Source organism: Pan paniscus, chromosome 5 (genome assembly GCF_029289425.2).
Source record: "Pan paniscus chromosome 5, NHGRI_mPanPan1-v2.0_pri, whole genome shotgun sequence".
Lineage (NCBI taxonomy): Eukaryota > Metazoa > Chordata > Mammalia > Primates > Hominidae > Pan > Pan paniscus.
Genome location: NC_073254.2, coordinates 57,697,578 through 57,721,830, shown reverse-complemented (window position 1 = coordinate 57,721,830; position 24,253 = coordinate 57,697,578). Strand labels below are relative to the sequence as shown.

The 24,253-nt window shown below is 49.0% G+C and overlaps 1 protein-coding gene across 6 annotated transcripts in view; it reads right to left on the bottom strand.

Annotated features, from left to right (window-relative positions):
- Positions 1 to 24,253, bottom strand: part of CUL9 (cullin 9) — a 42,418-nt gene that overhangs the window by 2,672 nt on the left and 15,493 nt on the right. For 4 of the 6 annotated variants that reach the window (XM_003833264.7, XM_034962120.3, XM_034962119.3 and 1 more), the window contains 24 exons: positions 23,060 to 23,306; positions 22,541 to 22,646; positions 21,757 to 21,984; positions 21,387 to 21,477; positions 21,079 to 21,250; positions 19,095 to 19,200; positions 18,705 to 18,800; positions 18,317 to 18,492; positions 17,922 to 18,055; positions 17,370 to 17,549; positions 17,053 to 17,162; positions 16,795 to 16,977; positions 16,487 to 16,647; positions 15,673 to 15,901; positions 15,398 to 15,587; positions 8,625 to 8,770; positions 8,352 to 8,481; positions 8,007 to 8,206; positions 6,593 to 6,840; positions 5,418 to 5,763; positions 1,317 to 1,457; positions 1,005 to 1,169; positions 595 to 758; positions 138 to 231 (listed from right to left, as the gene is read on the bottom strand). In XM_003833264.7, coding sequence (XP_003833312.4) covers positions 138 to 231; positions 595 to 758; positions 1,005 to 1,169; positions 1,317 to 1,457; positions 5,418 to 5,763; positions 6,593 to 6,840; positions 8,007 to 8,206; positions 8,352 to 8,481; positions 8,625 to 8,770; positions 15,398 to 15,587; positions 15,673 to 15,901; positions 16,487 to 16,647; positions 16,795 to 16,977; positions 17,053 to 17,162; positions 17,370 to 17,549; positions 17,922 to 18,055; positions 18,317 to 18,492; positions 18,705 to 18,800; positions 19,095 to 19,200; positions 21,079 to 21,250; positions 21,387 to 21,477; positions 21,757 to 21,984; positions 22,541 to 22,646; positions 23,060 to 23,306 — 4,043 coding nt within the window. Of the gene's footprint in view, positions 1 to 137; positions 232 to 594; positions 759 to 1,004; positions 1,170 to 1,316; positions 1,458 to 5,417; positions 5,764 to 6,592; positions 6,841 to 8,006; positions 8,207 to 8,351; positions 8,482 to 8,624; positions 8,771 to 15,397; positions 15,588 to 15,672; positions 15,902 to 16,486; positions 16,648 to 16,794; positions 16,978 to 17,052; positions 17,163 to 17,369; positions 17,550 to 17,921; positions 18,056 to 18,316; positions 18,493 to 18,704; positions 18,801 to 19,094; positions 19,201 to 21,078; positions 21,251 to 21,386; positions 21,478 to 21,756; positions 21,985 to 22,540; positions 22,647 to 23,059; positions 23,307 to 24,253 lie in introns of those variants that run through there. The other 2 variants (XM_055113625.2, XM_034962122.4) reach the window with 1 other exon arrangement.

The following is a 24,253-nucleotide window of genomic DNA, read 5'->3' as shown; positions in this document are numbered from 1 at the left end:
CTTCCCCACAGTGAGCCTCTATCCCAACAGCTAGAATGCTGCACTGCACACGGAGCCCTGTCTGCCCAGGACCTGGTAGCAGCACCCCTCCCCAACAGCTCTGGGCCTCTGCCCTCCCCTAGTGCCCAGCGCCTTACCATGGCAGAGCAGTTGTAATAGTCTTTGTGATTTGGCTTCCAGGACTTGAGGCAGCGCCAGCAGAATCCATGGTTACATTTGGCACAGGTCATGCTATGGAGGAAGCTGGCTGGTCAGGGACTCCTGCCTCTGGGCAGGGGCGTGCCAGGAATGCCAAGGGCCCAGATGTACCGCTGTTGATGCTGTGGCCTCTGCTCCTGCCCTGATAGTCTCCTTAGTCATACCCAGCCCTGCTGAATGCACCTCTGCTTTTGAACTCCCCCAGTCAGTGTGGACTTACGAGTGGGAGAAGGAACATTAAGATCCAGGAAGTCACTGTGGAGGCTGCCACGTGAGGGGCGGCTGAGGAACCACCCTCTTTTGCTGAGCTTTACACTAAGCCCGTTCCCCCCTCCTTCTGCCAGGCCTCCTCCCCCCTCCTTGCCCTCTGGCTCCCCACAGTACCCCCCTTCTTACTGCAGGCACCCCTCGTTCTTCTCGATGGGAGCCTGACAGCTGGGACAGCGCTTGGAGATGAGCTTGGCCAGGTGCTTGCTCTGCGCCTCCACGCTCATGCCGTCATAGTAGCCACCATCATCGACCCACTGAGACATATGGCCACAGCTAGCAGGGTAGTGTGCCTAAGGCAAGAGGGCATGGTGGGGACACAGCTGAGCCGTGAGGGCAGCATGGCTGGTGTGCACAGGAGAGAGGGGAGCAGGCACAGGTCACATTTGGAGGGCTCCAGGAAGAGGAACAGAGCTCAACTGGGTGGCAGAGGCTGAGGAAGGACAAGTCACAGTCTGTGTGTGTGGCGGGGAGGGGATATTAAGCAGGGAAGGAGTGAGAATCCTTGCTCAGGGTCAGGGCCAGTGTGGGGCTCCCACCTCAGGGAAGCTACAGTTGAAGCAAGAGGCCCAGCCACACTTGGAGCAGGTGGTCCCACAGCCCAGGCCCTGGCGGCACAGGATGCGGTCGCAGCCCTGGGGGTTGGTGCACCAGGTCAGGTTGGAGCAGCTCTCCACATAGCCACGCAGGAGCGCCTTCTCATACTGTGGAGACGCAGGTGCCACGAGGTAAGGGTATGGCTCTCCAGGATGCCACACCTCCAGGCCCCCAGCACCCCATAGCTCAGCCCACTCCCTGGGGCACACTCCTTTGGCTCTGCACTGGAGCCTCTCTCAGACGAGAGGGGATACCTTGGAGATGACCTCTGGCGAGGAGACGATGGCACGAATGAAGGCTCCGGTGGGCTGGGCGGGACAGTCGGCAATGGGGCAGGTGCAATTCAAAACAAGGTTCTGCTCAATCCGAGTTGTCAGGTACTCATTCCAGCAAGACTGGGAGGGACAAAAGGAGGGGCTGCTCACAGACAGTGTGGGAGCAGCACGGGGGGAGCGTCCTGGTAACTAAGCTAGCGTCCCTCCTTCCCTTCCCCTCCACTACATCGTGGAAGGCCAGAGACAAGCCTGCCTCTAGATCAACCAATGCTGACTCCTCTCTCCAGCTTTGCTGAGACTGGCCCAAATTACAGTTGTCTTTGAGGATGGGGTGGGCTGTGTATTTGCCTAATCATAATTACTGTTGGGATGGACAAGGAGGGAATGGGTAAAAATAATTAAGAAAAAGGAGAACGATTCAAATTCTCAGAAAGATATGCAGAGAGCAGGAAGGTCCGAGAGAAAGGAGGCCTGGGAAATGGGTTGCCTGGGTGGCTGACAACACGGCTCTGGTCTCTCCTCCCAGCTCCAGTGGCTTATGTCCAATGACTGTCCGGATGCTCCTGTCTCTGACTTATGCCTCCAACAGACCCAGCCTCTTCTCTACAAAACTGACTTGCCCATTGCGTCCCCCAAACCCTGATCAACTTGCACCACTGTCCCCCTCGTCACCAGTGTTGGAACTTTCATATCGTTCTCTTGCTCCCATGTCACTCCCCCATCCTAAATCAGGCCATTATCCCCTCATCCCTAAACCACTGTGAGAGCCTGTTCTGATCCATGGTCTCCTCTCCCGGTCTCTCCCTACACCATCCATTTGGTCTATGCACGAGCAGCCGTTGCAGCCGTCTGAGCCTCCTACAATACTCCATGAGTAACCCCTGCCTCTCACACTGCCTATGGCCATGCCTTCCAAAATGATGGGTCTAAACCCTCAGGACACCGTGTGTCTGTGATATCAAAGCTGCAGCATAAATTTGAAGCACCTGACTAGGTCATTTTTACTCAAAGTACCAGACCAAAGTAAACAAAACCCTTTCTGCATTGAAACAAACCCAGACAAAGTTGGGAAATTGAATGCAAATTCTTACATTTTTGAGATAGAACAGGGAAAATTTTCTCTGAATTCAGACCCTATTCTTACAGGCACACCAGTGCCTCAGGGTCCCCCTCTGCTCTGGCATCTCAGTCTGGGGACTCCCAGCTGCTCTCATGACTACTGTCCAACCCAAGTGGTGGGGCTCACCCTGGGAGCTGTCCGGCTGCTTCTCTTGCATTGCTGTTGTGCCGCTCAGCTGTGACCAATGCTGCACAGGCTCCTCCTTGCAGGGGCTTTTCAATCAGCCTGTTCATCTGCCTGGTTTTCAGGCCCCTTGTCTCTCTCTCTCTCTCTTTTAAACAAAGTCTCGCTTTGTCACCCACACCGGAGGGTAATGGCACAATCATGGTTCACCACAGCCTCAATCTCCTGGACTCAAGCAATCCTCCCACCTCAACCTCCTGAGTAGGCAGGACTATAGGTGTGCACCACCATGCCTGGGTAAAGTTTTTTTCTATTTTTTGTAGCTATGGGGTCTTGCTGTGTTGTCTAGGCTGGTCTCAAACTCCTGAGACCCCCCGTCTCTATATCTTTACAGGCTTGGTTCCCTGGGTCTGCTTCTTTCTCCTTGGGTAAGGCCTGCCAGGCCTCTCCGCTTCATTCCAAATTCAAAAATCCACTGTCTACCTGCCAGTTCCACACAGGTGTCCAACAAGCAGCTCAAACTTCACAGGGCCACAACAGAGTAAAGATGACACATGCCATCCACCTAGGTGCTCAGGTCAAAGCACAGGAACCATCCTTGATTCCCCTGTCTGAAGCCCCTACATTTAACCCACCAACTCCCGTCAGCTCCACTTCCAAATGTGTCCCAATCCACCCTCTCTCATCGCCACTGCCCCAGTCCAAACTACCACCATCTCTTGTCTCTCGTACGACAGTCACCAAATGGGCCTTCCTGCTTCCACTCTTGCTCCCTCCAAGCCTTTTCTCCACACAACGGCAGAAGCGATCTTTTAAAAAATGTAGGGCCGGGCGCAGTGGCTCACGCCTGTAAGTCCAGCACTTTGGGAGGCTGAGGTGGGTGGATCACGAGGTCAGGAGATCGAGACCATCCTGGCTAACACAGTGAAACCCCGTCTCTACTAAAAATGCAAAAAATTAGCCGGGCGCGGTGGCGGGCGCCTATAGTCCCAGCTACTCGGGAGGCTGAGGCAGAAGAATCGCTTGAACCCGGGAGATGGAGGTTGCAATGAGCCGAGATCGCGCCACTGCACTCCAGCCTGGGTGACAGAGTGAGACTCCATCTCAAAAAATAATAATAATAAAATAAAAATAAATAAATAATATAATAAAAATAAAAAATGTAAACCAGATAATATCAATATTCTGCTTAAACCCACCATGGCTTCTCATAAAATAAAATCCACTGTCAGGCTGGGTGTGGTGGCTTATGCCTATAATTCCAGCACTTTGGGAGGTCAAGGCGGGAGGATTGCCTGAGACTGCCAAAATTCAAATCCTGACCTTTGGCAAATTACTTCACCTCCGAGTGTCTCCCTCTGTCATGTAAAACGGGAATAACAAAAATACCTACCTCATAGAACTAGTATGAGAATTAAGTAAAATAATGCATGTAAACAGCACAATGCCTGGCTCAGAGTGAGCTCCCATCAATATTATTAGCTCTCTGGTCATTTCTTGCTGGGATTTTTTTCAATACCTCATTTAGCACCCAGTGCTATGCACGTAAGTCCATGAGAAATATTTGTTGAATGAAAAAATGAAAGTGTAAAGGAAATAATTAAGAACCTGGGGAAAAGGGAGCATAAGCAACTATGTGAGAGGAGAAGCCAGAAGCACAGCCAAAGGGAAAGAGAAAAAGAGAATACGCATGCATGCACGTGCACACAAGCACATGCAGACACGTCTATCACCCACTACTGGGGAAACGCTGTTGGCAGAAGCAGCTGGAATTCATGGCAACCAGGAGTGCCCCTCCTGCTAAGCTGAAGTGTTTGGGCTTGGCACCAGTTCTAAAGAGCTGTGAGGCAGGAATATCGGACTCAGTGCTCCAGGTTCTCTGTACCTCAGCCCCACATTTTTTATTTTTGAAGATGACTCACTCCCCATCTGCAAGCTTCTGTGTCCACTATATAGAAGCAAGCCTATAGAGCAAGAAGACCCTGAGGCAGGGTCTCACTCTGTCCTTCAGGCTGAAGTGCAGTGGCGAGATACTGGCTCACTGCAGCCTCCGCCTCCCAGGCTCAGGTGATCCTCCCACTTCAGCCTCCCAAGTAGCTGGGATTATAGGTGTGCACCACCATGCCCAGCTTATTTTTGTATTTTTTTGTAGAAATGGGGTCTTGCCATGTTGCCCAGGCTGGTCTCGAACTCCTGGGCTCAAGCAATCTGCCTACATCAGCCTCCCAAAGTGCTGGGATTACAGGCATGCACACTACCTCACCAGGCCTATTTTTAAAAATTTTTGTATTAAATGAGAGTATATGATAAAAGCAGTGATAGTGCACTGAGATGTGGGGACTTAAATGGTAATAAGGGCAACCACAAACTAGAGTCATCACCAATCTACTAACACTTTTGCAAACACTTCACAAAGTGTCTTGACATCTATTTTACACGTGTATCTCTTAGTTCTAACTTGGCTGATAATGGGAATCCCGTGAGGAGGCTTTAAAACTTCCACTAGATTTCTCACCTCCAGAGATTCTGGTTTAATTAGTCTGAGGTATCGTCTGGGCATTAACACTTATAAAAGCTTCCAGTGATTATAATATGAAGGTCAGCTGGAGCACCATTGGTATATATCGCTGGATCCCAACCACCACCCTTTAGAGTGTCAAGGCAGGTGGTACCACTTACAGATGACAAAACTAGTTTAAGAAGGACTAAGAGACTAAATCCACTATTGCCCAGGTGATGAAAATAGCAGTGCTGGGCTAGAACCCAAGAATTCCCAAGGAATTTTGTTAGGGTAGGGCAGAAAGCCAGGGGCAGGAGCAATGCTGGTGGGGCCTCACCTTACAGCAATAGTGCATGCAGCAGAGCGAGGGCAGGTCATCGTCACACCCCAGGGGGCTCACACAGACGGGGCAGTGGTCAGGCCGTACGGGTACAGCCTGAGCCTGGGGTACGCACAGCCCAGCTGCCAGCAGCAGTGGCTCAGGGTCCTCACTGTAGCTCTGCAGCAGCTGTTCAGCGCCCCAGTGGGAATGAGCCAAAAGGTGCTGAGCGACATCTGGCTCTAAGTTCAGCGTCTCCTGCACCTGACGCACCGTCTGCTTCATCAACCCTTCTACTTCCTGGGGGCTCATGGTGCGGCCTGCAGGCAGCTGTAGAGATGCCAGGGTAGCCACAGCTTCTGGGCTTGTGGGGAGGGAAGAGACAGAAGTCAGTATTCCTGCCCTGCTATCCAGCCTACTAACAACCCCACCTGGCCCCCAGCTCCCTATTTGAGCATACTTGCTCGCTTGCCTAAGCAGCCTCAGGATAACCACCCAAACCAACCGTCAGAGCAGATCCTCCACAGAAGCACCTGTAAATGTCAGGGTGGGGCTGGCTGTTGCAATGACTGGGGACAAAATAGGTATCTAGGGGTCAGGGTGCTAAGAGACCAATAGCTGATGGGACAGTCCCACTGTAGGTCTCACCCCAAATGGTGGCAGCACCTGTAGTGAGAACAGGAGTCTCCATCCTTACTGCTCAAGTGTGGTCTGTGGACCAGCAGCACAGGCAGCACAGAGAGCTCTGTTGTTAAATCTGCATTTTAACACTGGCGCCATGTTGAGGTTTGAGAAAGATTACTCGCGATAATTCACTTTACACATGATGCAAACAGCAGGCATGAAAAGCAGGGCCATAACAGCTTCCAATGAACATTAAAAAGCTTTAGGGGTGCTGGTTGATTAGAGAAATCCTATGGCAAATTCCTCTGTAGAACAAACTTCCTGAAAGTTTGTATATTTAACTGAGTAGAGTACATAGTTAGCGCTCAATACATATTTGCAGGCCTCTGATTGGAAAGGGGTGGTGGTGCTAGGAGGGTCAATAAAAACTACCAAAGTCAGGGAAATAACAGGGATAGGGAAAAGGGGATCAGACAAAGAAAGAAGGGAAGTGTTTCTCCACAAGGGATCTTGGCTTTGGCATGACCACCTCTCCCGCCTCACTGCAAGGGGTCAGGTGCGGTGGCTACCTGGGCTTGGAGGTTTCGCTCTGGCTGCCACAGAAAGGGACATCTGCCTGACCCCGGCAGGGCCCCATGGGCTCTGGAGCGGCATACATCAGGATCTGGGGCCGGTCATCACGCCGTTTCACGTAGCCCTGGCCTAAGAGGTGCAGGATGCAAGAGAGGACATCTGTACTGGTACAGGCCACACCCCCAGCAACAGTGTGGCCCAGGGTTCCAGGAGGATTTGGACCCTTCTGCCAGGCCTCCAGCACCTGGATAGGAGGAAAGAAACAAGAAGTCCACTTTTATGTAGGGAGCAGGCTGCTGGGCTCAATGCCCAGCTCTGCCACTTATTTTCCCCCCCCCCTTTTTTTTAAGAGACAGTCTTGCTCTGTCACCCAGGCCAGAGTGCAGTGGCCTGATCATAGCTCATTGCACCCTCAAACTCCTGGACTCAAGTAATCCTCCTGCATAAGCCATGGTGTCTGGCAGCTCTGCCACTTACTAGCTGTGTGATTGTGGATTAGTTACTAAGTTTCTCTCTTTTTTTTTTTCCCAACAGTCTCACTCTATTGCCCAGGCTGGAGTGCAGTGGCACCATCTCTCACTGCAATCTCTGCCTCCTGGGTTCAAGTGATTCTACCGCCTCAGCCTCCCAAGTAACTGGGACTACAAGTGTGCACCACCACGCCTGGCTAATTTTTGTATTTTTAGTAGAGATGGGGTTTCACCATGTTGGCCAGGCTGGTCACGAATTCCTGACCTCAAGTGATCCACCCACCTCAGCCTCCCAAAGTGCTAGGATTACAGGCATGAGCCACCGCGCCCGGCCACTACTAAGTTTCTCATACTTCACTGTTCTTATCTGTCAAATGAAATAAAATAACATTTCTAGGATTGTTGTGAAGATTAAATGATGACTTTTTTTCTTTTTGAGACAGAGTCTTGCTCTGTTGCCCAGGCTGGGGTACAGTGGCAGTCTTGGCTCACTGTAACCTCCGCCTCCTGGGTCAAGCAATTCTCATGCCTCGGCCTCCCAAGTAGCTGGGATTACAGGCATGTGCCACCATGCCCAGCTAATTTTTATATTTTTGGTAGACACAGGGTTTCGCCATGTTGGCCAGGCTGGTATCAAACTCCTGGCCTCAAGTGATCCGCCTGCCTTGGCCTCCCAAAGTGCTGGGATCACAGATATGAGCCACTGTACCTGGCTGGATTAAATGACTTAATCATGCAAACTCTTAGCATAGGGCCTGGTGCATGGTAAACACTCATGCCTTATCTTTATCTGCTGTCTATCTGCTCTGTCAGGAACAGAAAACCCAGATGGAAATGTCACCCTACAGAAGTCTTATATTGAAAGAGTTCACTGTGTTCATCCCCAATCCCAAGCATAACTCCCTCCCTCCGCCAACTTCATGGTCCCCTCTCTGCCTACCAGACAAACCAGCTGATCAATGTGGAGGCCCTTTTCCCCATGGGCTTTGAGAATACGAACAAGAAGACAGCTCAAGAGATTCCTCTTCTGTTCCAGGGTTCGGCCCTCATCCTTCTCTACGTTCAGGTATGCCTGGGGAGGTATCAGCCACAGGGCCTCCCCACTGCGCTGGGGCCCAGGCTCATGAAGCTGCAGCACACCTGGAACCCGCTCCCGGTCAGGTACCAGAGGAGGCAGAGGGACAGATGAATGGGGACTAAGATGACCCCATTCTCACAGTCCCCCCATCTTGAGGGCGACCCCCCGACCAGCAGCAGAGGCTCAGCCCGGCCCCCAATGACCTACCCCCGTGTGGAAAGTCCTGGCCCTCATGCAGGGTCAAAGGGCCATTCCCTGAGGTGAGGGGCATGAGTGCCTGGAGCAGCAGCTCTGGGGAGAGGTCAGAATCCTTCAGCAAGGTCTCTACTGACACCTCCTGATGAGGAGAAACGCCCAGTCAGGAGTCAAAGGAAAGAAAAGGAAGAGGGGAGTAAGGATGAAGGAGGAACAGGGTTTAGGAGGAGAACAGCGACAGATAAGGTAGCAGAGAAGGCAGAGAGAGGCTAAGGGCTGAAGCACCTCTGTCTGATTGAATTTCAGCAGCAGCCACATCTGCACGGTGGACACATGCAGTGTCTGGTTCCCAAACTGCAGCTCAGCCCGGCCCAGCCACGTCCACTGCAGTCGCCGATGTGGTCCCATGTCCAGGACTGGATGGTTCTGACCTAGGCAAGTGTCAAGGAGAAGGGTGGAGACACAGAATGGGCGAAACAAGGGGTTTAGGGGTTGAGGTGTCAAGCTTTGCTCCTACTAGTCCCTATGGGGAGGAGGGCCCCAGCATTTTCAGACAGAGAGATACCTTGTCAAGCTTCCAGATCTCAGCCTTCTCTGCGCCTGCCTCCCTGATGAGCCACGGGTATCTAGGAGCCCATCCCTAGACCCAGCGCCTAGCCCTGAGCCAGGCAGGTTCCATGCAAAAACACCAGAGAGAAAACACTTGCATTTTGCCCTCAAGGAGCTCACAGTTTTAAAGACCCACTGGGCTGGATCTCTTCCTCCTCCTGTTTCACAGCTCAGGCAAGGTGAGCCTGAGACATCTGTTCATACTGGAAAGCAAGGAAGCTGTCAAAGGGAGAGTATTAAAGGGACTAGGAGCCTGCCTGAGAGATGCTGTCTTACCAAAGATGGGACAATTTGAGAATCCAAAAAAAAAAAAAAAATCCACCTGCAATGTGTGATGGAACCACACAAAATATTTTAAAATCTGTGAGTTTATAATGATATATTTTTAAAAGACCTCATTGGTTTTATTTAAAAGTTACTAGAGAACCACCGTATTATTTTTAAAATGAGTTAAAAATAATTGGAAGTGGAAACAATCAAGCCTTTCCTGTATAAACCGGACTTCAGGGTAGATAAACAGTTAGTGAAAGGGTTTCTCTTGAAAGCATTCCAGCTAATACATGAAGAAGGAATGACAGAACTAGATATAACTATTTCAAAACCCCTAATGAAATGATAGACCTAAGCAATGGTAGAAATGCCTGCCTGGTGAAAAGCCGATGGAAAATTACATGTAATGTATAGACAAGACTGACACACTGAAATCCATTGATCCATCTCAACATCACAAAGGGAGACAGGCTGAACCTGCCTCCTGGTGGAAGGACACATACCACCAATGAAGTGGTTCTTGCCTGAGAAATCAAACCCAAATCTGAATAAGCCTCTACACCTACAAATCAGTTTTCAGGAAATAAAGGAGACAGAGGAATATGCTTGAGGACACCACATGAATGCAATCAGGAAAATCCAGCCTGTGAATGAATAACCCACTTTCCTCCAGAAATAATTGCAAGGGGGATACAATGGGAGGTGGAAACCTACAGAGTAAGGGAGATGTAAGATAATGCAACCAAATGCAATGCGTGGACCTTGTTTGGATCCTCACTAAACAAAATAACTAACCAAAAAACCCCAAGGCAATCAGGGAAATATGAGCAATGACTGTACACTTCATACAAGGAACTGCAAATTTCTAAATACTTGATAACTGTAGTATCCTTTTTTTTTTTTTTAAACAAAGAGTACTTATCTTTTAAATTTTGGGGGTGGGGAATAGATGGGGGTACAGATTGAAGCAAGATTGGCCATGAGCTGATATATGTTGGAGTTAGTCTGTCTACATTTGTATATGCTTGAAATTTACAATAAAAAGACTTTTTAAATGAGGGTGAAAATAACCCTTCTCAGACAAATAAAAAAACTGGTAGGGTTTTCCACCAAACTCCTCAATGAAGACACTTTTTTTGTTTGTTTGTTTTTGAGATGGAGTCTCACTCTGTCCCCCAGGCTGGAGTGCAGTGGCACGATCCCGGCTCACTGCAACCTCCACCTCCCAGGTTCAAGCAATTCTCCTGCCTCAGCCTCCCAAGTGGCTGGGATTACAGGCGTGCACCACCAGGCCTGGCTAATTTTTGTATTTTGAGTAGAGACGGGGTTTCGCCATCTTGGCCAGGCTAGTCTGAAACTCCTGACCTCAGGTGCTCTGTCCGCCTCAGCCTCCCAAAGTGCTGGGATTACAGGCATGAGCCACCGTGGCTGGCCTGAAGATACTTCTAACAGATGTATTTTAAAAAGAAGAAGGACCAAGAGGCAAAGGAAACGGTGACTAAAGCAATTGGCATGGTGGCAAATGTAAATATCCCTGAATAAATAATAATAATGACAATGTTGGAAGTTAACAAAAGATAATTCTAAAATATGGAACAACAGTAATAACTAATATGGGAGTTAGAGCTGGAGTTAAGATTTTCTAAGGTCCTTTTATTGTTCAGAAAGGTAGGAAGTGATATTAGCTAATCAATGATGCAGGTTAAAAATACAAGGGTATTCAATTATAGAAATAGAATGCCTAAGTTCTAAAACTGATATAGACAAAAAAGAAATGTTTTAAAAACAATCAATCAATCCAAAAGAAGAAAGAAAAAGATAGCACAAAAATCCAGGGTAGAATCATATGTATATAGGTGTTAAATTTATTCTTCTTTAAATATAAGAAGGGTAAACAAAAACACAAAATAATAAGTTAGAAACAGTCAATTAATGAATAAATTAATTCATTGAGTTTATTATTTATGAATTTATTATGAATTTGTTATTCATAATAAATAGGCTAAAATTGACATCTTAAAAAGAGATTGTCAGGTTGAAAAACAAATTCTAGGTTTTTATAAGACATGTGCCTAAAACATTAAGGGTATGGCAAAGTTAAAAGCAAAACAATCCCAGGGGAAATTCTAACAAAATTAGAATACTGGCATGATTTTAAAGTATCTCCCCCGACAGACTGCTTATTAATTGTAGCAAGGAGAAAAAATATTAACTATATGAGTGGAGAAAGCAAACAATCTCTTGGCTAGGTTGACAAAATTAACAGATAAAGAAGGGGCAGATGAAAACCGTGTGCTCCAGGGTGTAAAGCCTTGGGAAGTACATGCCTGCCACATACTTAGTATTTTGCCTGGGAATGCATAACCTGAATCTAATCACAAGGAAATATCATACAAACTTAAAACAAGGAACCATTTTAAAAATGTCAGCCAGGCATGGTGGCTCACGCCTGTAGTCCCAGACTTTGGCAGGCCAAGGTGGGCAGTTCACAAGGTCAGGAGTTCGAGACCAGACTGGCCAACATGGTGAAACCCCATCTCTACTAAAAATACAAAAATTAGCCAGGCATGGTGGTGGGCACCTGTAATCCCAGCTACTCGGGAGGCTGAGGCAGGAGAATTGCTTGAGCCTGGGAGGCGGAGGTTGCAGTGAGCTGAGATCGCACCATTGCACACCAGCCTGGGCAACAGAGCAAGCCTCCATCTCAAAAAAATAAATAAAAAATAAAAATAAAATAAAATAAAAAGTACAAAAGGGTCCGGATGCAGTGGCTCATGCCTGTAATCCCAGCACTTTGGGAGGCTGAGGCAGACAGATCACAAGGTCAGGAGTTCGAGAACAGCCTGGCCAATATGGTGAAACCTTGTCTCTACTAAAAATACAAAAAAATTAGCCAGGTGTGGTGGCACACGCCTATGGTCCCAGTTGCTCTGGAGGCTGAGGCAGGAGAATCACTTGAACCCAGGAGGCAGAGGTTGCAGTGAGCTGGGATTGAGCCACTGCACTCCAGTCTGGGCGACAGTGCAAGGCTCTGTCTCAAAAAAAAGAAAGAAAGAAAAGAAAAGGACCGTATTCTCCAGAAATCTCAATGTCATAAAAGACAAAGAAAGAAAGGATGGGGAACTGTTCCAGATTAAAGGAGACTAAAGAGACATGCCAACTAAATGTTAACAGGTGATCCTAGACTGATCCTGTCCTGGACAAAAAAATGAAGTCATAGAAAACATTATGGGTCAGTTGAAAAAATTAGAATGGCCGGGCACGGTGGCTCACGCCTGTAATCCCAGCACTTCGGGAGGCCGAGGCAGGCAAATCACGAGGTCAGGAGATCGAGACCATCCTGGCTAACATGGTGAAACCCTGTCTCTACTAAAAATACAAAAACAAAATTAGCCAGGCGTGGTGGCAGGTACCTGTAGTCCCAGCTACTTGGGAGACTGAGGCGGGAGAATGGTGTGAACCCGGGAGGCAGAGCTTGCAGTGAGCTGAGATCACGCCACTACACTCCAGCCTGGGCAACACAGTGAGACTCCGTTTCCAAAAAGAAAGAAAGAAAAAATTAGAATATGGAGGCTGGGCACAGTGGCTCATGTCTGTAATCCCAGCACTTTGGGAGGCTGAGGCAGGAGTTCGAGAACAGCCTGGCCAACATAGCAAAACTCTGTTTCTACAAAAATTAGCTGGGAGTGGTGGTACACACCTATAGTCCCAGCTACTTGGGAGACTGAGATGGGAGCATCACTTGAGCCTGGGAGGCGGAGGTTGCAGCTAGCCACCTGAGATCATGACACTGCACTCCAGCCTGGATGACAGAGTGACACCCCCTCTCAAAAAATACAAGTAAAAGGACAAATTGTATACTTTGAATGGTTAAAATGGCAAATGTTACGCTAGATATATTTTACCATAATTTTAAAAAAGGTATGCAAAAGATTAAGAACTTCTCTCCATGCAAAAACAAAAAGCTAAAGATAGAAAAAGATAAACTGGAAAGCCAGTAACCAAAGAAAGCTGGTATACTATTAATACCAGAGAAAAACAGACTTCTAGAGAAAAAGCTTTATTAGAAAGAAAGAATGTCACTTCATAATAACGTTTCGTTGACTCTGGAATTTCTAAACCTGCATGGTCCATCATAGTAGCCATTAGCCACATGTAACTATTTAAATTTAAACTGATTACAGCCGAGCACAGTGGCTCACGTCTATAATCCCAGCAATTTGAGAGGCCAAGGCAGCTGGACCACCTGAGGCCAGGAGTTTGAGACTAGCCTGGCCAACATGGTGAAACCTCGTCTTTACTAAAAATACGAAAATTAGCCAGGCATAGTGGTGCACACCTGTAATCCCAGCTAATCGGGAGGCTGAGTGAGGCAGGAGAATTGCTTGAACCCAGGAGGCGGAGGTTGCAGTGAGCCAAGATCAAGCCACTGTACTCCAGCCTGGGTGACAGAGTGAGACTCTGTCTCAAAAAAATTAAAATAAAATAATAAACTGATTACAATTAAATTATTTAGTTCCTCAGTTATATTAGCCACATTCCAAGTACTTAATTGCCACCAATGACTATCATACTGAACGGTGCAGAAAAGAATTTTTCAATCATTGCAGAAAGTTCTACTGGATAGCACTGTTAAACTATTTTAACCTTCTAACAAAATAGCCAAAAAATATTTATACAGTTAAACCAGTATGATTAGCGGTTTTAAAAAATTCACCATCATAGTGGTAGATTTTAGCACACCTCTCTCAGTAGTAGATCAAGTAGACAAAAACTAGTAACTTTACAAAAGATGTGAACAAAACAATTAACAAGGTCAATTTGGTGAAATATGTAGAATCCAGTTAAGAATACACATTCTTCTTAATCATACATGAAACAGGTAAAATATGACCATCTACCAGGCCATAACGAAGTCTCAATAAACTGCAAAGATTCAGAATCATAGAAACCATGCTCTTTGGCCACAGGGGAATGAGGTTAGAAATATAAAACAAAAAAAAAAATTAAACAAAGAAAAACTTGTTTGGAAATTAAAATATATATTCTTCTGAAAAACAAAATAAAGAAATAATAATAGAAATTTAACAATTCTTAGAACTAAACAATAATAAAAATAATACATAATAAAAACTTACAGAACATCCCAAATGCCCATAAACAGCAGAAAGGGTAAATACATCCATACAATGGAATATGACTCAGCAAAATAAATGAATAAACTAATGATACCCCTGACAACCTGAATAACCCTCACAGACAGTATGTTTCGTGAAAGACATCAGACACAGCAGAATACTGTATGATTCCATTTATATGATGTTCAAATACAGGCACAAATCTATGGTGATAAAGGTTAAAAATAATGATTTCTCCTGGAAGAAGACATTGACTGGAAAGGGGGCATGAAGGAGACAGCCTTCTACGATGCTGGAAATGTTCTGTATCTTGATGGGGGTGTGAGGGAGGTAGATACATGGGTGTATATGAATATAATAATTCATGAAGCCTTATAATTAAGACGTGTGCACTTTACTGAATACTAGTTATATCCCAATCTAAAAAATCTTTTTGGCCGGGCACAGTGGCTCACTGAGGCGGGTGGATCACCTGAGGTCAGGAGTTTGAGACCAGCCTGGTTAACATGGTGAAACCCCGTCACTACTAAAAATACACAATTAGCCGGGTGTGGTGGCATACGCCTGTAGTCCCAGCTACTCGGGAGGCTGAGACAGGAGAATCGCTTGAACCCGGGAGGTAGAGGCTGCAGTGAGCAGAGATTACACCACTGCACTCTGGTCTGGGTGACAGAGCGAGACTCCATCTCAAAAAAATAAAGAAAAAAAATCTTTTAAAACTTTATAGGATGCCACTAAAGCAGTATTGAGAGGGAAATGAATAGTCTTAAACATTTTTATTTGGAAAAAAGTCTGAAAAGACTAAAAATCAAATAAGCACCTCACTTGAAGTTAGAAAAAGAAAACAGAACAAATTCATAGAAAGTTGAAGAAACTGATGAGAGCAGAAATTAATGAAACTACAACCCATGCTTTCTCATCCCTCGCTAGGAGCGGATATTTTTCTTCACATCTATATCCTGTCCAAAGGTCCTCTCCTCTTCCTCTCTTGCCACCCCGAATCTCACCCCGATCTCCAATTTCCTCTCCCTAGTTCCTCACTCTGGCTGTAGAAACTGGAGAAACGGTCAAGGGCATCACAGAATTCTGTGGGAAGGCACTTTCTGGGATGGTACAGGTAGCAGAGTGGGGAGACGGGCCAGCAGCGTGGTGACAGGACCAGTATAGAAATGGCTGGACTTGGATCTTCGATAAATAATTCTTTCTCAGCTTCCTCTTCCTCCTCTTCCTCCTGAGGGACAGAAGGATTTCAAGGGCCCTTGGGCTCCCTTCCTTGGTCTAGTCTTCTCTCACTCTCCTATTCTCCCTGCTCTTACCTCCTCTTCCTCTAGTCTCTTTTCCTCCTCATCTTCCTGCTCCAAGAACAACTTGTCGAGCCGCTGGAGCTGGAAGAGGTGGAACTGGCGCTGCAGCTCCTCAGAGGTGCTCAGGCTCTGCAGCATCAGCTGTGGGAGGCGGTTGGGAAAACAGAGGCCAATCTGCTCTAGCACAGCCCCCTCCAGCCAGCTCGAACCAAAGCTCAGGAGACGGTCCGCCATATAATGCCTGCAGCACACACAGCCCGGGCCAAGCCTCAGTGTGGGTGCCAGCATGGCCCAGCCTCCCCCTCGAGAACGTAGGTCCCTCTGTCCCTCTGCCTGAGTCACATACCCTACCTCACCTCTTCTTTCCCACTCCCTTTCCACCAATGCATGACCACCTCCACTTTTTTTTTTTTTTTTTTTTTGAGACGGAGTCTTGCTCGTCACCCAGGCTGAAGTGCAATGACATGGTCTTGGCTCACTGCAACCTCTGTCTCCCGGGTTCAAGAGATTCACCTGCCTCACCCTCCCGAATAGCTGGGATTACAGGTGCCTGCCACCACGCCACCACACCTGGCTAATTTTTGTATTTTTAGTAGAGAAAGGGTTTCACCATGTTGGTCAGGCTGGTCTTGAACTCCTGACCTCAGGTGATCTGCCTGCCAGAATGCTGGGATTACATGCGTGAGCCACCGCGCCTGGCCAGCCATCTCCACATCTTAATCTCTCCTCTGCACAGCCTCTTTTCTCATCCCCCCTATAAGACTCAAATCTTTCCACTCTCTAGATCTAGGCCTCCCATCCCCTATGCCTCCAGACCTGCACTCACTGATAGAAGTGCTCAAAAGTTGTGGCCAGTTCCAGACCAGAAAGGACCATAATGGGTTCCAGGTGCCGCTGAAGCTGCCCCAGCATTTCCACTCCAGGGGCTCCACCAATCAGGCCACCCTGGATCTGTTGGTCAATGTACCTGGCAAACTGCTCACTCATCTGGGGGCAGGGGAAAGGGCATGAGCAAACCATGAATGAGGGAGTGGAGTAGGAGACTGGGGAGCGAAAGGAGGTGAAAGGGCAGAGCAGAAAGAGATGAACTTGGAACACAAGCTTATAGCCCTGTGGGGAGCTGGTGGGACTCACGTGAGCAGCAGTGAGGAAGGACTGCTGCAGCAAGGCGCCAGAGAAGCCACTGCGCAGAGCCAGCGTGAAGGCTGCCCGAGGCCCAAACAGCTCGGAGCCTGCTCTCTGCAAGTGCTCATAGAGTTTACAGTAACGAGGCACAAAGTCTGGGGCCCTCCAAGCTGCAGCCAGGAATCTGCCGACCTGAGGAGAAAAGCAAGAAATGACATAAAAGGAGCAGCCCCTCCCCTCTGCAGACTTCTGCTTGCTTCTGCCCACCTGCTCCTGCACCACGCTCAGCCAGCACTGGGTTATGTTCCTCAGGCTGCTGCTTGGAAGCACTGGCGAAGGCGCCGGGCTCCGGTCCCGACCCTTGCTGTTCTTGCTGACTGTAGAGACAAAGGGAGAAGGAAGGGGTTTCATCTCAGCCTCTGGGTGAGTACACCGGTCTTGGGTAGTGATCTCCTGGAAAGGCCAGGGGTCTCAGGGGCCTGGAAAGGCCGGTAGCAAAGCAGCAAGAGTATGACCCAGGGAGGAGGGAGCCAGATACACCACTGTCCGCAGTCTCAGCTCCACTGGCCACAGCTGGGACTTACAGGGCCGAGTGGATGGCTCAGGAGAAGGCCCAGGAGGAGGTTCCACATGCACCAGCAAGTGGCAAAGGCGACGAACTCGAGAAGCAAAGGACGCTGCTCGACTCAAGGGGTTCCGAGAGGTCTCTCTCTGTTCTAAGTACTGATCCAGCAGCCATCCCAGGGCACTCACGCCTTCCGCATCTGAAAGAAGACAGGTCAGGAACAGGTCTCCATGGGAGATGGGAGAACAGACAGCTCAGGGCAGAGGAGGGAGAAAGATCAATTGTACAAAAAGGCTTGAGGGGTAGTGGGGCCCTAGTCCTCCCCTCACCAAGGTTTGTTTCAGCTGGAGTCAGGGGAGATGTTAACAGGGCGGGGATGGGGTAGTGGGAAAGATTCAAATACCAGAGTCTCAGGGAGCAGTGCCTGGGGCAGGAAGGAGAGAGGAACACTGAGGTGACAGGCCTTCAGGGATAAAGACAGGAACCAAAAGAACCAAGAGCATTAACTCAGGTGATCCCTGGGAATAAGGACAAGGAACTGGTTAGTGGGGCCAGGTGTCAGCATGGTTACCGGGAGAGGTGATGTTCTGCACCAGGGGGCTGACCAGGGCCTCCCAGCAGGTCTTGCCCAGTGCCTGGGCGGCCTCATCATCAGGGAGGAAGCGGTCAGCAAAATTCTGCTCGTGGCGCAAAACCCTGTTCAGTCTGGGAACAAACAGTGCATGGTGGAGGATTAATGGCACCGATTTCCCAGAGGCCTCCATTCAAGTGCAGATCAGCTCCCAATCACCCCTGTTCGGTTCCTGACCCAACTTTTCCCAATTAACACAAACTTCTCACCTACGTTCACCTTCCCCCTCATGTCCTGGCTGCAGCTTTCCCTTCCGGACTCCCACAGAAGCATCCCTCCTACTTCTCACAGTGTCCTGTTCCCTTACCCATCTTCCCTCCTCAGGCCCCACCCACCTGGGACAGAGCTGGAGGAGGCGCCGGCGGTCCTCTGCTATGTCCCGGCTCCAGGCTTGTGCCCGAATTGTGTAGAAGAGACATGTTCGGCGACACAGCTGCTCCCGGAACAGTGGCCAGAATGTGGGCTTAGGGCCCAGGACCTCCACACCCCGAACCCGGGTGTCAATGCCGCCCTGGAACATGCACAGACTTATCTGTCACCCAAGCCGCTTGAGCCACTAAGTACTACCAAAGCCAAGCCTCCTGCCCTAAGCTCCCTAGAACTGCTCAGGACATCCCCACATCTCTGGGACTCAACAGGTCCTGGGCCATCTCCCAAGCAGATCAAGGAGAAACTTGTGTGCCACCTCCTCCTCCTCAGCCCTGGCTGACACCCTAACACCACCTGCTGGCAGCGCTTTATGCGGATCTGGATGATGGGCCAGAAGCGGTTCAGGTTCTCCAAGAGGATCACCCGGCTGGCAGAGGGCATCACATTCACCTGGTAGGGGGCAGGGGAGAAGAGGGAGAGGAGAGAACTGTCACCTCCAGAAACAAGGTTGGAAAAATTGTTGACAGTAACCAAGTCGGTCATGGTGTGTGCCCTTCACTTCTCCTGCAGAGCCTAGGGATGGACGTGGCTCTGCATCCCTAATCCCACTCTCACTGCTTACAAGGCAACACCTTCCCAAGGGGAAGGGATGTCACCATTCCCCAGGGACTAGGTCCTTCCCACAGGCACTGGGACAAAAAGAAGGATGTGGAGCAAGGTGAAGGTGGGCACAAGGGTCCCCACCGTGTTGAGCTCAGTGCTGATGCAGCTGGTGCTGTCACCCCCAAACACCACCACCCTGGCTGGCATGTAGCTTGAGTCCTCACTGGCCACCAGCAAAGTGAGCTGCCTGGGAAAGAAGAAAGGAAACAGTCAAAGCTGGGCCTCTGGACGTGGTGGCTCACATCTGTAATCCCAACACTTTGGGAGGCTGAGGTGGGAGGATCGCTTGAGGCTAGTTTAAGATCAACCTGGGCAACACTGCAAGACCCCACCTCTACGAAATAAAAATCAAAAGCAGGAAATAAAAAGGCCAGAGCCCTGGTTTTAGTTCAAAACTATTTCAAGCCACCACTTCTTTCTCAGGCTCCTGTTCCTCTGCTGGCTCCTGAGGCAGCTGTCCCCACTAGACCCTCTGCTCTTCCCTCTATATTCACCCAAAGTGACTTAATTTAAACCCACAGTTTCAACTGAAAATTAATACACAGAGGACTCCAAATACACATCTCTATCCCAGACCACTCTCCTGAGCTTTCATGCTGTGTCCCCAACAGGTATTTCCATGTCATGTCCCACAGGCACCTCAGAGTCAGCATGCCCAAATGAAATGATCATCTGTCCACATAAACCTGTCCCGCTTCCTGTTTCTCTCCTGGGAAATAAAACTTCCGTGCACCCAGTACTCAACTAGAATACTGTCACTGAGGCCTTCACCCTCTCATGGCTTCCCTCACCCAAAGGCAAGTCTTGTGGACACCACCTCTGAGGATTTCCCAGTCAGTTCCCACTCCTGCTGTCTAACTGAACACATGGATCCTTTCTCTACTAGACCACTGCATACACCTTCCACCTCCTTCTTCTACCTCCAGCCCAAACTCCCATAGTTGCCACAGTGAGCTTTCTCAATAAAAAATCTAGTTTTCTCTCCTCCCTTCTTAAAATCTTCCAATGGCTCTCCCAACTTTTGGAATAAAGTTCAAACTGCTTAGCTCACAAAACATTTTGTGATCTGCCTTTGCCTACTTTTCTGGCCTGTATCTTCCGCCACTTAGACATACACAGCTTTCGGCCGGGCGCGGTGGTTCACGCCTGTAATCCCAGCACTTTGGGAGGCCAAGGCGGGTGGATCACGAGGTCAGGAGATCGAGACCATCCTGACTAACACGGTGAAACCCCGTCTCTACTAAAAATACAAAAAATTAGCCAGGCGTGGTGGCAGGCGCCTGTAGTCCCAGCTACTCGGGAGGCTGAGGCAGGAGAATGGGGTGAACCCGGGAGGCAGAAGTTGCAGTGAGCTGAGATCACACCACTGTACTCCAGCCTGGGCAGCAGAGCGAGACTCCATCTCAAAAAATATAAAAAAATAAAAATAAAGATATACACAGCTTTCAATGGTAACCAAATATGACTTAAAGTCCCTCCAAATACACTTTCTTACTTCCATTTTGCACATATGCTGTCCTTATGCCTAGACTATTGCCCCCTCTTTATCTACCTAATTTCAATGTCAAAACCCAGCTCAGTCACCCCCTCCTTCCAGAAGGAAGTCTGCTCTCATGCCTGTCAGTCTCAGGTCCACATGTGGACCACAATGCTTTTTCTTACTCTGTGCTCTTACTTGATTTTCTAGTGTAGCTCCCCAGCTGGAATGTAGGTACCATATCTTATTGTCCTTCTATTTCGAGACCCTTGCACAGTGCCTGACACAAATGCCTGGCATTAAGCAAATGCCCAAAGGAGAAATGGATAAGTGAGCTGTTTATCTCCCTCAACACTAAGCACAGGGCAGTGCCATCTGTACCTGTTGGAGTACAGATCACCAGACTCTGGGAGTGAGGGGATGTCTATACTCAGCAAAGGCAGGTCAATGTGTCTATGTGTTCACTGCACAAAATAGGTTTGAGTGTGTCCCTCAGGCATTGGGGTTATAGCTGGGGTTGTGTGTATCTGGGTGCTTTGGGGAAGTATCCTGGGGCACAGCAGAACAATCATATATGTGTGTTCACACCTAACAAGAACACCACGGTGCATGTGCAGGGTGATGTAGTGGGAGCCGGTGCTGCCGTTGGACTCCCAGTAGGTCTTGGGGTTGTGGTCCGTCAGCTTGCTGGCCCGGTGCGGGTTAGAGGACACCTCCACCTTCTCCCAGCACTTGTCCTCCTTCACTTCCACACTGGAGCCTGGGGGCAAGTGGGAAGGGGTGGCAGTCACAGCTAGGTTAGTTAAGAGGAAAAAGGAAAAGGTCTAAGGAGCAGGAAGGGAAGGGGAGAACAGACACTGGATGGGAGCCAGGAGAAAGCAGATGAGGGCACTAACCCTGGCAGAGATGCCTGAGGAACACATCAAAGAAGGGGATATTGATGGGTTGGTGGGTTCGTCTGTGGTCTTCGATCTGGCCCAGCACCATCTGCAGCCGGAACATCAGGGAGAATGAGGAAGAGGAGAGGGAGGAACACAGAGAAACGCCCAGAAACAGGTAGAGAGAAAAAGTCAAGGGTCAACGGTATACTCAACTCCTCTCTCCCCACATTTTGACAGAACCATGTGGAGTCAAGGTTAGGAAACAAGTGCCCCAGATTTGCTACAACCTGTGCCAAACAGGGATACCAAAGAGGAACACAGTGAATCCCCTTCTCCTGCTTCTGACTTGCATTCTCTCAGCTGCATACCCGCAGCCGCTCCTCACCTGAATGCAGCCGGCCAGGATGCTGGAGGTGAGGTTGCTATAGAGCTGTGCATACTTCTCACACTCTGTCACCAGGTCCCGAAGCTCACAGCCCAGCAGCAGCTGAGCTGAGTGCTTGTCCAGGACTTTGGAGAGGATCTCTTTTGCTCCCAGGCAGCAGAGCACCACAGCATAGTCCTTATGCATCGAGGCCAGGCGATGTAGGAAGCAGGTCAGCTCCTGAACAATCTGAGCCCAGAGCCACATAGATTAATTTACAGGAAACAAGAGGTAGGACATGTAAGGATTGAGGAGAGGGTTCAGTAAAGGAAGTGTCGTGGCTGAGATTGTGGAGACATGCCAACGCCCAGGGAAACAAGAGTACCAAATTCAGGGTGGAGTAAAATAGAGGAGTGCTGGGACTCCAGAGTGAGTTGGCAGAACAGAGCTTGGGCACAGCTTTCCAGGCTGCTTCCTGCCAGGCCAAGCTATGTTAACCCTGGTGCCTGAGCCTTGCTCTCCAATGCACAAACCCGGAAGGGAGGACAGCTGTCTGGATTGGTGAATGTGGGCTTCTCCTTAGTCCAGAATCTAAACTCCAAATCTAAAATCATCTAAAAGGTTTATACTTCAAAGATTCCAGTTCTGGAGATTCTTAGATTACATTACCCTTCCTCCTCCTACACCCATCCCAGTGCCCCAAGATCCATTCAGAAAGGCTCTGCTGTGCCCTCCAGAGCCTCACAAGGAGTTGGTGCCCCAGATGCTGCCCTTCCCTCTCTTCTCCTTGCCAGGGTTCTGGTACCTCGGAGTCACTGCTAGGGCCACTCAGGCAGTTGAGGCAGGGCTCCAAGACCTCGTGCCAGGGGAGGACCATTGCCTCAGGGAAATCCAGCAGTCGGGTTATGACCCTGGTGAGGGGGTAGAAACGAGTGAAGTCAGGCCAGGCACGGTGGCTCATGCCTGTAATCCCAGCACTTTGGGAGGCCGAAGTGGGCGGATCACCTGAGGTCGGGAGTTCGAGACCAGCCTGACCAAAATGGAGAAACCCCATCTCTACTAAAAATACAAAATTAGCTGGGCATGGTGGCACATGCCTGCAATCCCAGCTACTCGGGAGGCTGAGGCAGGAGAACCGCTTGAACCTGGGAGGCAGAGGTTGCAGTGAGCCGAGATCGTGCCATTGCACTCCAGCCTGGGCAACAAGAGTGAAACTCCAACTCAAAAAAAAAAAAAAAAAGAAAAAAGAAAAGAAACAAGTGAAGTCCCTGAAGTCTGCCAGTTTCCCTCGTCCCAATGCATGGTGCCTCAACAGGCCCCTCACCTCAGCACAGACAGCAGCAGAGTCTTGTTGGGCCCCGGAGCATCCAGAGTCCGCAGCAACAGGAGGAAAGGCTGGGTCTCCTGCTGGAGGCGCTTGAGGAGGGGCCTCACGGCACCTCCGGGGCTGCCCTCACGGCACAGCACACGCTCCAAGTCCAGGAGTAGTTCTGCAGATGGGCCCCCAACCAGGGATCGAATCAGTAGCTCAGGGGACCCATCCTGACCCTGGATGATGGGGGTCTCTAGTGCTGCAGCCAGACACACCAGAGGGAAAAATGTGGATGAAGAGTCTTACCAGTTTGTCAAACTGAGAACTGGGAAGGTCCAGAAAATCACCCCAAAATTTTCCTTCTATATTGAGGATGTCTATAGTTTTTAACCAAACTATGAGGGGTTTTCTTTCCTGACCCCAAATACAAACCTAATCAGATTTGAAAAAAAAACCTAGTATAGCAAACACTGTCGAGTTAAACACAAGACATTTTAAATCTCTTATAGTCCTATTATTAAATGTTAGTTATAGTAAATATTAACTATGATGATTATATCCCTGTACTACCTGCATGGTGGCTTTAGGTACACAGACTAAAAGATACATACATATTTCCTATTTTGTAGGAATACACAGAGCGCTGTCACCCAGGCTGGAGTGCAGTGGCATGATCTTGGCTCACTGTGACCTCCACCTCCTGGGCTCAAGTGATTCTCCTGCCTCAGCCTCCCAAGTAGCTGGGATTACAAGCACCTACCACCGTGCCCGGCTAATTTTTGTATTTTTAGTAAAGATGGGGTTTCACCATGTTGGCCGGGCTGGTCTCAAACTGCTGACCTCAAGTGATCTGCCTGCCTCAGCCTCCCAAAGTGCTGGGATTAAAGGCATGAGCTATTGCACCTGGCCACGTATTTCCTATTTCAATATCCCTCCACACTTCTAGGTTTTCACTTGTTTTTCAATCACAAAGGATTTCTTCCCCAGTATCAATATCTAATGTTTCCAGGCACAAGTGTTCTGTACCATAAATTATAATTTCTCTTAAGAAGGCCTCCCTATTCTGTGAAGAGAAAGTTAAGCTTAGACCAGGCACAGTGGCTCACGCCTCTAATCCCAGCACTTTGGGAGGCCAAGGCGGTCAGATCACGAGGTCAGGAGTTCGAAACCAGCCTGACCAACATGGTGAAACCCTGTCTCTACTAA